Raw genomic sequence first — 14,217 nt, 5'->3', positions numbered from 1 at the left:
TATTTTGGGAACAATCGACAATGCAAGTTTAAACTTGCCACAAACTTAATTTGTAATAAAAGTATACAAAGAGATTATATACTTTTAATACAAGGTCACAATTACTCGTCTATTGGATTTCAAATTGGGTGGTTCAAATCTGATGGTTGCGTCACTGGCTAAACTTAAAACTTGAAAAAAAAAAATCTCAAGCTTTACGTCATATCCCAAGTCAAGTCATCCAATGGCTATTAACAATTGTTAAGATAAATGGTCTTATATTATACAATCCTAGATTATCCTAGATTCGCATAATGGGAACACCCTGCACAACACTTCAAAGAGAAAGAAAGAAGAATCCATTGGTCATCATGAACGTAAATCAAGAAATGGAATGCAGGAATGAAAATCACCAGATCGCTTGCTTTGAGACATTTTAGTAACCGTGCCAGCTATGAGGGTGTTTATTTTTCTCTTAAAGCATGGGATATATATAGCAGCATGTTTCTCAACTACTATATCATGACCACGACATGAAGCATTGTGGAATTTACATCGCTTCAGTAGTATATTGATCCTATCCCATAGATTCTGAGCAACTCATTTTCTTTGAGGGCATATTTGTCAATAGTGAACTGAAATAGACCATGGTATGATATTATTATGCTGTCATCAGTTCAAGTTGAAGAAGGGTATACAAATTTTTATTTAGCAGTGTCAAACCATTTAATTTTCTGATTTAGCATTGTGTCAACCATTTGCTTACCACCAAAATACAGGAGTGTGGGTGTGTTGCTGACTTTCTGCACGAAATTTTTGGCAGTGCTACATTCCATCCCATCAATATCAGTGTACTTCAAATACTAACATGACAAATATATGCCTCCAGTAGTGAAGCAAGGTATTTAATCACTAGGGGTGAATCAGATGGAAATCGAGGTTCTTTAGACCGAGCAACATTCTTCTGCCATATTACTTAAAAAGGAATCCTGCATGAAACTTTATGTGGTCATCAATGAAGGTCGAAATGAAGAAGTAAGAGTGGTCATAGCCTGGCTGCATTCTCAACACAATCTTGGTATTCACACTCTTACAAGCCTCTTCAAACTTGTGAGGCAGCAGTTGATCATTTAGAAACTTGTCCTCATCACCCTGCATTAGAAAAATGCAGTAATTTGAAGCAACCAGATCAGAGACAAATTCGGATAATTTGGACATGTATTCGTTTTTCTTTGTTAACCATCCAAAGCATACAAATGAGAGAAATTTTCAATGGAGCAATCCTGAACTGCCCAAGCCTTGAATATAAGATATCCGAAAAAAAAAATTCTTAAGTTACATATACTTCTCCAATAACAGTAGCAATTTGCACGCTTCCGATATAGGGAGATCTTTCTTACAAATTATATGGAATGTCTCCCGAGGCAGTAGCTCAACATAAGAAGAAGAATACACGATAGGATGAAACTAAAAGTCATTCTTTTCTTTTCTCGTCATGAAGAAGGGGCTAAGGTATTATGTGCATACTCAACTTCCCGCCTAAATAACTACAAGGCCAACATTCCTTCCCGACTGTATTGCACAACCTGAAGCACATCAGGTCGGGATCATGGAGACAATGTGTCCCCTTGATCTTTTCAATTTTTAGAAGCTTAATATGGATACACACAAAAAAAAAAAAAAAAAAAACATATTAAAATTTGTGCAGGAGTGCTTCTGTAATACCAATTTAGGTACTTTTGAGATTGTGTGATTTTTTTCATAGGTTGGTCCCTAGGTTGAGTAGGTTATATACCTAAAATTTCAGGTCCTAAAATTGCTCAGAGTAGTGTTTTACCATAGGGAGAAAATGTACAATTTGATGCCACTGGAGTATATAAGGTTGTTGTAACGTATATATTTACCTAATTTCAGACAAAATGAAAGCAACATATAGCCAATATGCATAAGACTGCACTGTTCCATTTCCCAATAACTACAATATAATAACACAAGAATATGCCCAATAATATGATTATTCTACCAGAAATCATGGTCCACACTGTCTCAAATTCTAAATATATCCACCTTTCCCAAAGAAAAAGTCAAGTGCATTACCTGATCAATTAAGATCGGGGTTGAAATGCCACTGCACTTCTTAATCAGACAAGTTGCATCATATTCCTGCATCAACATTGGTTGGCATCAATATACTGAAGAGATTCCAGACAAACGATCTTCCCCAAGAAGCCAAAAGCAAATAGGTTAAACAGAAAGGCCTACCTCCCAGTGACCTTTGTCACTGCCCAAGTAGTTCGAGAAAGCCTTCTGACCCCAAGCACAATTTACAGGATTTGCAATTGGTGCAAAGGCCGATACTGACTAAAAAGACATATAACAAGCATCTTAATTTAATCTTAGTGTTGTTAGTCCAATGGTCATTTTTTCATCATGCCACTATATAACTACAGGATCCATGGTGTATGCTGATTAAATACAGTTTTTAATTCAGGCCGATAGCAGAACCAAGATGAATACCTTATACCGTTGAGGATTTTTCAGGTAGATTGTCAAAGCACCATGACCCCCCATAGAATGCCCAAATATGGATGCACATGATGTATCCAGCTGTTGAAAATTTGCACTCAAAACCTTGGGAAGTTCATCAACAATATAGTCATACATGCGCCAGTTCTTCCACTTCTCCTGAGTAGCATTCAAGTAAAATCCAGCACCTGATACATGGATGACCATATAAAGATTTTAAAAAAGGAAATATTTTATTTGTTGAAACAGAGTAAATATCTTTATTTTTTGAAACAGAGTGACCATAAAAAGATCGGATATTCACAAATTGGTAGCTTCATCATAAATCTTTACAGTACATCAAATTCCTCTTAGTTGCTTACAGTTACATATTTAATTCTCTTCAAATGTTTTTTTTTTTTTTGGAGAGAGTAAAATTTCTCTTCAAATGTTAGAAGAGTAACATACCTACACCAAAATCCCAGCTTTCTGACTCCCCTTCTATATTTAGACCTCCTGCTCACAAATTGCAGAAAGTCAAGCCTCATACAATCTAAAGAACAATGAGAGCATCTAACTTTGTAAAAAACATTAAGATGTGTAAAAAACATTAAGATGACACCTGTTGGTTTTTCTAATGGAAAATGGCCAGTAAATAGATGACATAGAAGCGGATATCATATCAAAAGCACGAGATTTAGTTACCAAATATGATCAAGCTTCAAGAAAATATGAAATGGGGAACTTTATAGAGTAAAATGGAAAAAGAAGAATTGTTGTATGGATGCTGACAAACTGATCAACTTTTATAATAGTAATAATAATAACCATATCAAAAGCATGAGATTAGGTGACCAAATATAATCAAGCTTCAAGAAAATATGAAATGGGGAAACTTCTATAAAGTAAAATGGATAAAAAAGAAAAGAATCGTTGTATGGATGATGATGATGTGTTGCGAAGATGAAGAGAACAACATCCACATCCTCTGTCCTGTGGCACAAATATGGGGGCCCCTCCAACTATTCAAGTGCCAATGGGTCACCCCTAATTCAGTTCCTATGCTGTTTTGCTTCCTTCACCCCTTCCCCTGGCCCAAAGCTAGTATTTCTCTTTGGAAGAGCCTCCGTTGCTGCTGCCCTTTGGACCCTTTGGATAGAGCGCAACAGCAAAAAGTCAGCCTTCTCCTACTGAATCTCCTTGCGGCCTTGGGATGTGGATTATCGTAAAAGGGGTCATCAAAGGATGGATAGATTGGATCATGGGAACTTTCTGGACTAGTCAAAGGACTGTCAGGTGCATCACTCAACCTAATCCATTGATGGTGGTCTTTCTCAAAGCATGCCTGGTTTTTTTTTCTTTTGGCTAGATAAAGCACGATAATTTTTATGATAATTTCAAAATATTTTAATTTCTTATTTCAAGGAAAAATATACAAGATTCCATGAGTCTCACATACAAAGCCTCAAAGGAAGTATAAATCCTTCTTCAAACAAGTATAATTGGCATATGTGGCTAAATATTCAAGAGGATTTAACAAAAAGATTTGTGGTCAATGAGTTTTATCGAAGTCCGTATCTTGTTGGAGAAAGAAAACACAAGTAGATATTTTTGCCCATGCACACAGATACTCTTATTTTTATATATTAAAGTCCCTCTAACCTACTTGTGCTCCTTCATACCCTTAAGAATTCCATTCTTCACCTTGTTCTCATATAGAGGCTAATGAGGAGCAATTTACCTTCTAATGCTCAAGAGAACCATAGGTACGAAGTTTGATTTGATATAACAATTTGCTTCTGATAGACCTTTACCTTTCCAAATGAAAAGGTAACATTATCCACTAAGTCCTTTAGTGCAAAAGCATGCAATTCCTCAGTCATACAATCCTGGGATCACTGTTTTTATGTTGCTTGCTTATGGAAGACAGTTTCTAAAAAGGAAGCAAGTGAAACTAACAAAAGCACAATGCCAATGAGAAAATTTAGAAAAATAAAGAAACCTTTGAAAGGAAGATCTCAATGAGTGTATAACTAATCCCTTGGAATAGAACCTCGTAAGGTGGAGACTGATATAGGAAATTTTGCTTTCCTTCAAGCAAACAAAGCTTTGTTGGCCACTAGTCTGAGAAAAGCTCAGAAGAAAAAATGATCAAAGTTTGGGGCATCTTTATGACTCTTTTTGTAGTGAATTAGTTGACTTCATTTATTGATCCTTAAATTAGTCAACTTCATTTGTTGACCTGAACTTAATTCACACAGCCTCCCTCAATCCAGTTTCCGCTTTTTTCCCTTTCTATTTATTCCAGATAATACGGCTGAAAAACCTATAGACGACAAAAAAACCTCGACTTCGTTTGTTGACCTGGACTTACTTCACACAGCCACCCTCAAATCCAGTTTCCGTTTTTTTCTTCTCTCTTTTTTCCCTTTCTATTTATTCCAGATAATACGGCTGAAAAGCCTATAGATGACAAAAAAATCAGAAGCTAATTTATACACCCTCCAAATCCAGCTTTTTTTTTTCTCTATCTTGGAGTTTTCTTTTCTTGTGAAGGTATGAAAGTTAGATTTCAAATTGCTTCTGAACTCACATACTGAAAAGTTCAGCTCGAGAAACATCTTCTAACTTTTACTTTTTTAGTTCATCTTGAGTGACTTCTGCAACAATGAATTCCTTTGTTCGGATTCAGAATTAAGGGGGTCAAGGACTTAAGGAGCTCAACAAGCACCACTTTAGTGAGTGTTTTAGTGAAATTTTGACACTAGTAGAAACTTCACTGGAAGCCTATCTTGAGAAAGACTAAAGAACCCTTCATATAATATCACTATGGTTAAGTCAGTCACACATCTGTGCCTGACAAGGATCGTATGCGGTGCATTAAATATATGCATGATGAGGATGGTATGTCGTGCATTAAAATATAGCTCTGCATTAAAATATAGCTCTGCCTACTGACTAAAGATAGTCCTAGTGGTAACATCTCTTTAAACCCTCCATTAGTCTTTGTCAATTGATGACAACCCCTTTCCTTATATACATCTGGATCACTATGGTGAATCCTTTTATCCCCCCTTACTCCATTGTTATGTTCCGCCGAAATATATTAGAGTCCCTATCCCATCAAGATGATCCGGCAGATGGGAAAGGTTCCCTTTCCTTTAGTCTAAAACCTCAAGGATATGCTATTAAATCCTAAAACTCCTTTGGTAATATTTCATACACCCATGACCGCTCAAGAGATAAGTCACAAGGCCTAAATGGAAGCAAGATTATATGCTTCGGAAGAAATTATATCAAAGGTCTCAACCTTACGAAAGCTCCTGTGAAAAATACAATAAACACTTCCACTTCAAGGTTTCTATAAACATATGAGTTACAAGCTTACATGGTCGACATGATGGCAAGAAAGTCCCACTTCAAACTTATCTGGATGACATGTGGCCCTATGAGGAGCAACGTTTGTCGATGAACAAACACATGTCAACACATGATCCCCATAAAGTTAGTAGACTCAAATACCATGATGAGCACTATGACATGACTATCAGGCATGACAGTATAACTGCCTATTTATATCAATAAAAGACTGAGGTCCAAGTCGAAACATAGAGGGCATGTATCGGAGCAGACGGCATAATAGAGATAAGAATGTGGTGAGTTGCACATAACCAGAAGGCAATATCTCCAAAGTTCCCTACCAAGATTCTAGAGATCAATAGGAACATAGTGGAAGGCCCTTTGTATGCGAAGAAAGTATACTGTGACCCATACTATATTTTCCTCTTCTGAGTTGTTATCTGTAACCAATTAAACAAAGGTGCTTTGCCCCTGCATTTGTCAAGGTGTCCACGGATGCCCTGGAACCAATTTACCCAGAATAAGAAAAAGCCCTGTCCAAGGTTAATTACCTGGCAGAGTGGCGTGTTTGAGCATTTTGTGAGTCACATTTGCCTATTCATTTACCCGGCTCCGGAAGCCCAACAGCAAGTACTTTGAATTTTTGCGGAGTTCAATACATTGAAGTAATTAGATTGAAGGCAGATTTCATCATTTTTTATCTATTAGATAAGAAGTTCTCAAGGTTCTAGATGAAATGGAGGGAGATGTTACTAAATGCAAATTCAAAGCTCTACTTGGAGTTTGAGCTGTTCCAATGAATATGTGAACCAGAGTTCGTTCATACTTTAATGGAAGGAGAGTTTACTTCTAAAGTTACCTCTTCAAAAGAGCAATTATATTGACTAAAGAGTATAACTTTACACAGAAATCAATTGTCCAACGAAAAAAAATCACTTTACTTTCTATATGACTTGCTTGTGATCATACGAAATGCATTATTTTTTTCGACAACTTCATCAAGTGAATGTATGGCAAAACTATTCATGGTTCTCCATAAAGAATGGCAGTGTTCAACGATGTTAAGAGCACAAGATATCATTCAATTGTGCATGACAATGATTGAAGAACAAAAATGTTAAACACAATAAATGACTTTTAAAAAATGATGTAATTGGTAATAGAACAGGCAGCCAGCTCTAACATAAACGTTTAACATTTGCAATCAAATATACATGATTCTAGTCATGAAAAGATCCAGATTTACTTACTTGGAGAAGTATCAGGAGCAACCAATGCAACGCCTTCATTGGATAAAGCACGTTGGGCTCCGGATTTCATAATGAAATTCTCATCTGAGCAAGTAAGGCCGGAAAGCCAGTATAGAACCTATCACAACTTGAGCACAGAAATAATGAGAATCTAAAAGGATAATAATTTATGGAAGGCATGATCCATAAAGATATCAGCACTATAATACGAATTTAATATAACATCCCATCCTAATAGAAGAGAACATATTATCAATTATCAATGAGAAATATCAATTCCACTCACTGACCGCAAGGAACAATATAAAAGACTTATAAAATTCTGCATCCTTGAAAACAAGAATAACTACAAAGGAAGCATGAGAAAACAAGAATAACTACAAAAGAAGAATGAATGATAAATAATAACGTTACGTTTTATGAAGCTCTCAATTTGAACAATTCCTCAATAATATTTCACCCTGAACTTTGTCATCATCGTAGCATACCTGCATCAATGCTTCTCTATGTGAAGTTGTAGATCTTGTAAGGCCAATTCCTTTGCTAGAAATAGAAAATTGACCAAAGATTTAGAAGCATGAAAAAAACTAAAGCAATTGCTTGGACAGCTAAAAAATAATTATAAAATATGAAGGATGAAGAAAATGCAATCCTGAAAAGGCTAAGTGCATGACCGAAATGTCATTCGCCAGTCATAATAAGTTATTATATCCAAAGGGATATTTTGAAAATAAGACCATTTGAATTTTAAATGGTTAAAACAATGGATGGCCAATCCATATACAATGGCAAATGATTAGAGACAACATTCTTTAACTTCCTAAATTAAAAAAGTCAAATCTGACTCATGTATCAGACAATAAAAATGGCACGCAGCAATGTCACATTGCAGTGAATCATAATTCTTCTATTGTTTCTATCAAGATTTTATAATTCAGCAATCCAGATCGGGAATCGTCAACACCATTATGGATCCCACCCCTAAACCGGCCGGATCTCTGATAAACCGGCCGGTTCTGTCAATCCATAACTGGTTCAAATCTTGAAGAAAAGTTTATTTTTAAAATTAGGGCACTTTCAGAAATTTTCTTAAAATGGGGGGGAACAGCCCACACCATCTGTTATACCTTCTTACGGGCCCCAAGTACACCTCATTACACAATCTCTTTTCAATACTTTTACGTGGCCCCACATACACCTCACTCATGTGAATAACATCTCCTCACGTGGTACCATTGAATAAGCAACCAAAGCTTTTATACAAGCTTTGACGATGCTAAATCCCCGATGTGGGACTATCTCTCTCTTGACGATGCTTTTACGCAAGCTTCATAGTTGGGGCTCTCTCTCTCTCAACTTTGGGAAAAATATACTATATGTTTGGTAATAGACTAATAGCTGAAACCAGTGGTTTAAAAAACGGATCGGTGACCCAGATCGGGCACCCCAAAAACCCATCCGGATCGGTGGATCGGCGATCCGGGTCGAGAATCAGCCGAATCGGTTGGATTAAGCTGTAAAAAAAATATAAAAAAATTATTAAAATTTATTATAAATGTTGTTTTTTAGGAATCCAATAAGAAATCGGGGTACTGTATTATTAATTTTCATTTTTTTCATCAATATGTGAATATTGAGATATTTTTTCTCTGTATGAACTTATTTTAACCATTAAATTACATCACACAAAATAAAAATCATAGAACTATCATGGATGAAGTATATAATCATACATGGACTACAATAAAGAATGATTTTTTTATAAGAACATTTTAGTTTTTTTGATAAAAACCTTTTATTTTTTTACAAGAAATGTTTGTTGTATTACATTTTTTTTTGTTTTTAGCAAGAACCTTTGTTTTTGAAAAAAAATACTTGTTGTATTATTTTTTTTTTGTAAGAACTTTTTTTTTTTACAATAACTTTTTATTACGTTTTATTTTTTTGACAAAAACCTTTTATTTTTTTGACAAAAAAAAGAAATTTGACAAGAAAAATAATTGATAAGAACCTTTCATTTTTTTTATAAGAAAATTTTTATTTTATTGATAAGAAAAAAATTTGACAAAAAGCAAAATTGATAAAAAGACCTTTCATTTTTTTGATAAGAAAAAATTTTGACAAAAAGCAAAATTGATAAAAAAACCTTTCATTTTTTTCTGATGACAAAAATACTTGTGGTATTATTATTTTTTTATAAGAACTTTTTTTTTTTGACAATAACTTTTTATTAGTTTTTTTTTTTTTGACAAAAACTTTTTATTTTATTGACAAAAAAAAGAAATTTGACAAGAAAAATAATTGATAAGAACCTTTCATTTTTTTTTCTAAGAAAATTTTTATTTTATTGATAAGAAAAAAATTTGACAAAATGCGAAATTGATAAAAAAACCTTTCATGTTTTTTATAATAAAAAAAATTTGACAAAAAGCAAAATTGATAAAAAAACCTTTTTTTTTTTCATAAGAAAAAAGTTTGACCTCAAAAAAATAAAATTGACAACAAAAATATTTATAAGAAAAAAATTCGACCTCAAAAAAATAAAATTGACAAGAAAAAAATGAAATTGACAAGAAAAATAGTTGATAAGAGAACCCCCCTTTCTCGTCCCAAGGAGAATCGAACCCACGCCCACCACATGCAGAAAGAAGTTTATAACCAGTAAGCCACATGCTACTTAATAGTATTAAAATCGCAAACAAAATATATAATATATTAATGTTTCAAGTTAATACCTTCACATTATCCCACATCGAAGAGGTAGAAGGAAGTTGTAGTGAATAAATACCTCTTTGTAGTTAACGAGGATAACGCGTGCGAAGTGAGGAGAGTCACGTGACGAGGTGTGCGGACCTTAAGGTCCATGTACTTTTTAACATTTACAAAAATGCCCATTGAAGAATCGGCGGGCCATGACGTCATGAATCGAAGAATCGGGAGATTCATGACGTCACATGGCGATTTACGGAATGGAATCGCCGGTTCTTCTCTAGAACCGGGCAACTTTCGATATTTCACTGGAACCGGCACGGGTCTGCCTGTTCCCGAGTCGAATCGGACGAGTCCGATTTGACTCGCCGACTTTTCAATCACTGGCTGAAACATTTCTCAAGTATCACTTTGATTGGAAACAGAGTTTGATTAAGATGTGTTGCTATCATTCGAGAAGTATCATTTTCAGTGGATTTTGGATGAAATTTAGCTGTTGATTATCATCGAAATTATTCACCCCAAAAAAAAGATTTTAAAGATCTTTGAATTTTTTTGGGGCCAAAACCTGCCGATCGGCTTGATTTTCCAATTCAGATCACCGATCTGACACGATTTTTGCAGAGGCCAATCTGGGTCGCCGATTTGTTTTTTCAAATCTTGGTTTCTATTCATGATAGGTAAAATCACAAGGGGATCCAAATCCTCCATGATTGTTTCATGTGGGTGTCGAAATAGGCATCGTCCTATAGTTACCTGGATTTTAATGGTTCTTTTTTTGATAAATAATTCAGAATTGCACTGATTTTTGGGGTTTAATCCAGCAAGCTAAGTTACAGAAAGGGGGCATAGTGAGAATAACTGAGGGGCGTTCAGATTTACATGGCATCATTTAACCTGATGGTGGATTTCAGGGTTCAATAGCACAAGGTTTGTCTACCTACGAAACAGGTGATCTAATCATCCATTGTCTCCTTTGAGGCAGCAAACCCTTGCTTGGGAAATGGTGTTGGAGTTTTGCCACCCAGTACAAACACCAATAGCAGCAAGTACTTTGGCAAAAATATCATATATAACCTTGATCCTGGCAGCCAAGGGCACCCCCAAACAGTAGATCTTCTGGGATGTGGCGTTCACTGCTTTCCTCCTTGGACCATTTTCGGTCCAATATTCGATATAGAGTGAGGTCAAGCACTAGAGTGAAATTTTCGACGGACCTGTGGATTGCGAAGTCTATTGTGTGGGAAAGCTTCAAGAATCTTTTCCTATTGGCCAAGGACAAGGATGCTTGGATTGCGGATTTCTTTGAACTCTTTGGAGAGGAAAGGATGTGGTACCCATACTTTAGAGGACCTTGCCTAACCACTAACTCTCATTCCAATGTCTTCTTACCACCCTAAAAGCCACGTACCTCCCCATTATTGATACTATCATTTGGATGCATACACCATATGATAAGTCAATGTCCTCCTTTTATGCCAAACTTCTTTTGTCTCTCCCATAGTCCCCTCTTGCCTGTTTCCCTCAATGGATAATTGCCATCCCCCCAAAATCCAAGTTTTTAGCTGGTTCGTGATGTCTGAGAGGGTCCTCACTGATGCAGGAAAATTTGGGGGAAGAGTAAAATCGGCAAGAAACAAAGCCAAACACAAGCACAATTCAAAAAACCTAGAGTTTCTTCTCCACACCCCAAGCTAAGTTTTCAAAAGCCTTAGCCTTTCTCTCTTTCAATTCATAAAAATCATGTGGAATTAAACCCCTCAAGACCCCACACACCTCTTATATATTATAATTTATGTCCAAGTACAAAAATGTCCAAACAAATAATACATTGACGACCCATATATCCTAACCTAACTTAAAACTCGTAATGATAGTTTTATCTATGAACAATATTGTTCATGGTACTCATGAATAATACTTGTAAGTAGTACTCTTCTCCTCCATTTCTCCATCCTCTTCCACCCCTATCCATGACACAAGCCATCTAGTAGATGTTTCGCTGCCTTCTTCATCTCGACAGCTCAGCACACATCCTCACCTTGCTTGCTCTCAGCTACCTCGGATATGGAATCACCGTGTGGACATCTTCGACCTTTCGTGTAGCAAGATAGGGACAAGCTGCCATTTTTGCCTTGCGCAGGGTCTTTTTATAGGACTTCCCCTACCTCTTTTGGTCTTTCAACCCGCTATTTTCTTTTTTCTTTTTTCTTTTTTGTCTCTATTTACAAGTTGTAATGCCTATTTTTCTTCTCTCTCTACCATCTTTTCCTCTGTCTCCCTATTTTCTGTATTTCTTCTCTTTCTAATTGTTCATTCTGTATATTGAGCACCCAACTTGTGGGCTACCGTCTTTTGGTCCTTGATCTAATAATTTATTTTATCAATACAAAGTTAACCACTTCAATAAAACAAAATAAAATATAAAAACCCTAGAATTTCAAAAAAATAAAAAACCCTTAGAAATACACCTTAAAACTAAAACTATCATATACATCTTTTGAAATTGAATAAAAATAAAAAATAAGGATAATTTGCCCTCCACTGACAGTCGACCACATAAGAGGGATTATCCTATTCTTAATAGATGCACAATGTGCAAAGCAACCGAGAAACCAATCAACATCTTTTCTTACATTGTGCGTGGGCCTCCGACCTTTGGGCCTTTCTCCTTCTCCTTTTCAAATGGCAGAGGGTCACACCATCCTCCATCCCACACCTGTTCCAACCATGTTGTGTTGAGGGCATGTTCATTTGGCGAGCAGCAAACATTTGGGTGCTTTGGAAAGAAAGAAATGTGGGAAGCTTTGAGGGGAGTGAAAACTCACAACTATTAAGGTAAGCATCAAGGCTACAATTATCTTTTGGGTCACAAACTCTAAAAAGTTTAGACACTTTTCTGCCAACAACTTTCTTCAGAAGTGATAGGCCATTTTGGAAACTTTGCCAACCCACATTCCTTGTTCTTCTCTATGGTGCCCCTGAAAACTTAGTTCTAACAAGCTCAATTTTGATGGTTGCACTTTTGGCCAACCCGGTCGTGCAGGTTTTCGTGGTCTTTTTAGAGATCACACTGATAACATGTTACTGTCCTATTTTGGGTTCGTTAGCATCATGGAATCCACTACTGCTTGGGCTATAGCTTTGTTAGAGGGGATCAAAAGAGCAATGGTGGAATGGTTTCATTGTTTGGTGGTGGAAGCGGACTCCAAAAATATCATATCATGGGTTAAGAAGGACTCCTCGTGCCCTTGGTGGCTCAACCACATTTTCAACCAACTCTATAACCTTTGCAGGCATATGCGTATCTCCATAGTTACCCAAATCTCTCATCGAAGGTTGCAGTTCCGATTTGGAAGATTTGGCAATTTCGACTAGGAATCTTCATGGAACCCGTTTCCGTGAAGTCTAGAATCTCGATTCCTTATTTTAGGAATCTCAATTCCAACACTTATAGAATCTAGTTTCTAATATTTCTTGATTCTCGATTCTGCAATTGGTGAATCTCAATTCTACACTTGCTGAAACTGGTTTCTATATCTACCGGAATACTACTTACTTCCCCCTCTTTTTCTCTTTTTGCTATTTTCTGAGAAGTGACGTTTAGAAGGTTTCAAGACATCAAACTACTTGAGCTAGACACTCAATCTTAAGCTAAAGGTGTAGTTATTTTGACATGAAATGACCAATAGAAATCAAAGTGTTGGTCCACGTTCTTCACTTAATTTTTTAATTATGGATTGTATTAATCCAATGGCGAGATTGCAACTCTAAAGTTGTTGGAAATAATATACTGCAAATAATTTAAAGGTGCATGTATGGCATGTTGGCCAATGAATGGCATGCAATGTTCCAAAAAGTGTCTGGCGGCACCTAAGCGGCCATGGGGGTCCAGACCACCCAGCGCCTAGGCGGGCATTCCGAACCTGGGCGGCTCAGTAGATAGAGAAAAGTTAGAATTTTGATATTCTAACCATAAATGAGGAGAATTTTGATATTCTAACCACAAATATTAGAATTTTGATATTCTATCCATAATCCATATTTGAAAATTTCATGAATGAAGAGAAGTCCAGAAGAGAATTTTGATAGTCCATAAGACCATAATCTATAATTTCATACAATGCTAAAACCATACAAGCATACACTGATAGTCTGATTCTGATACATACAAAATAAAAGTTAGATAGTAGAAACTAGAAACTAAAAATAAGAAAAAGAAAATATACAGAAATTCAAAAAATATACAGTTTAGGAGGCTAGGATACAATAGTCAACACTCAATAATCAACACCAAGAGTCAAGCGTCTGCAACTCTTCATTCTTCAGTCATCATCATCATCAGAAGGAGTAGGGTAAGCCTCATCATATGCATTAGATTTGAGGACATCATCATCAGAGTCATCTCCCTCTG

At 36.0% G+C, this 14,217-nt stretch overlaps 1 protein-coding gene across 1 annotated transcript; it reads right to left on the bottom strand.

The window, feature by feature from the left end:
• Positions 1–661: 661 nt before the first annotated feature.
• Positions 662–12,625, bottom strand: SFGH (S-formylglutathione hydrolase). The gene is made up of 8 exons (XM_088862971.1): positions 12,440–12,625; positions 7,583–7,637; positions 7,095–7,212; positions 2,953–3,000; positions 2,497–2,693; positions 2,242–2,340; positions 2,077–2,142; positions 662–1,131 (listed from the first exon to the last, which is right to left on the bottom strand). The coding sequence occupies exons 2-8, from the start codon at positions 7,586–7,588 to the stop codon at positions 952–954; spliced, it is 714 nt and encodes a 237-aa protein (XP_088719097.1). The 5' UTR covers positions 7,589–7,637; positions 12,440–12,625; the 3' UTR covers positions 662–951.
• Positions 12,626–14,217: the final 1,592 nt, after the last annotated feature.

Source organism: Amborella trichopoda, chromosome 1 (assembly GCF_054954075.1).
Source record: "Amborella trichopoda isolate Santa Cruz 75 chromosome 1, AtrichopodaSantaCruz75HAP2 v2.0, whole genome shotgun sequence".
Lineage (NCBI taxonomy): Eukaryota > Viridiplantae > Streptophyta > Magnoliopsida > Amborellales > Amborellaceae > Amborella > Amborella trichopoda.
This window is presented reverse-complemented; position numbering and strand designations above follow the sequence as displayed.

Bases quoted from the DNA above. Each gene is read 5' to 3' on its own strand.
- SFGH (XM_088862971.1), bottom strand. The intron at 3,001-7,094 runs GTAAGTAAATCT...ATTTGTGAGCAG, and splicing joins TGCTCCTGATACTTCTCCAA to GAGGTCTAAATATAGAAGGG. The intron at 1,132-2,076 runs GTAATGCACTTG...TTTCTAATGCAG, and splicing joins CCCCGATCTTAATTGATCAG to GGTGATGAGGACAAGTTTCT.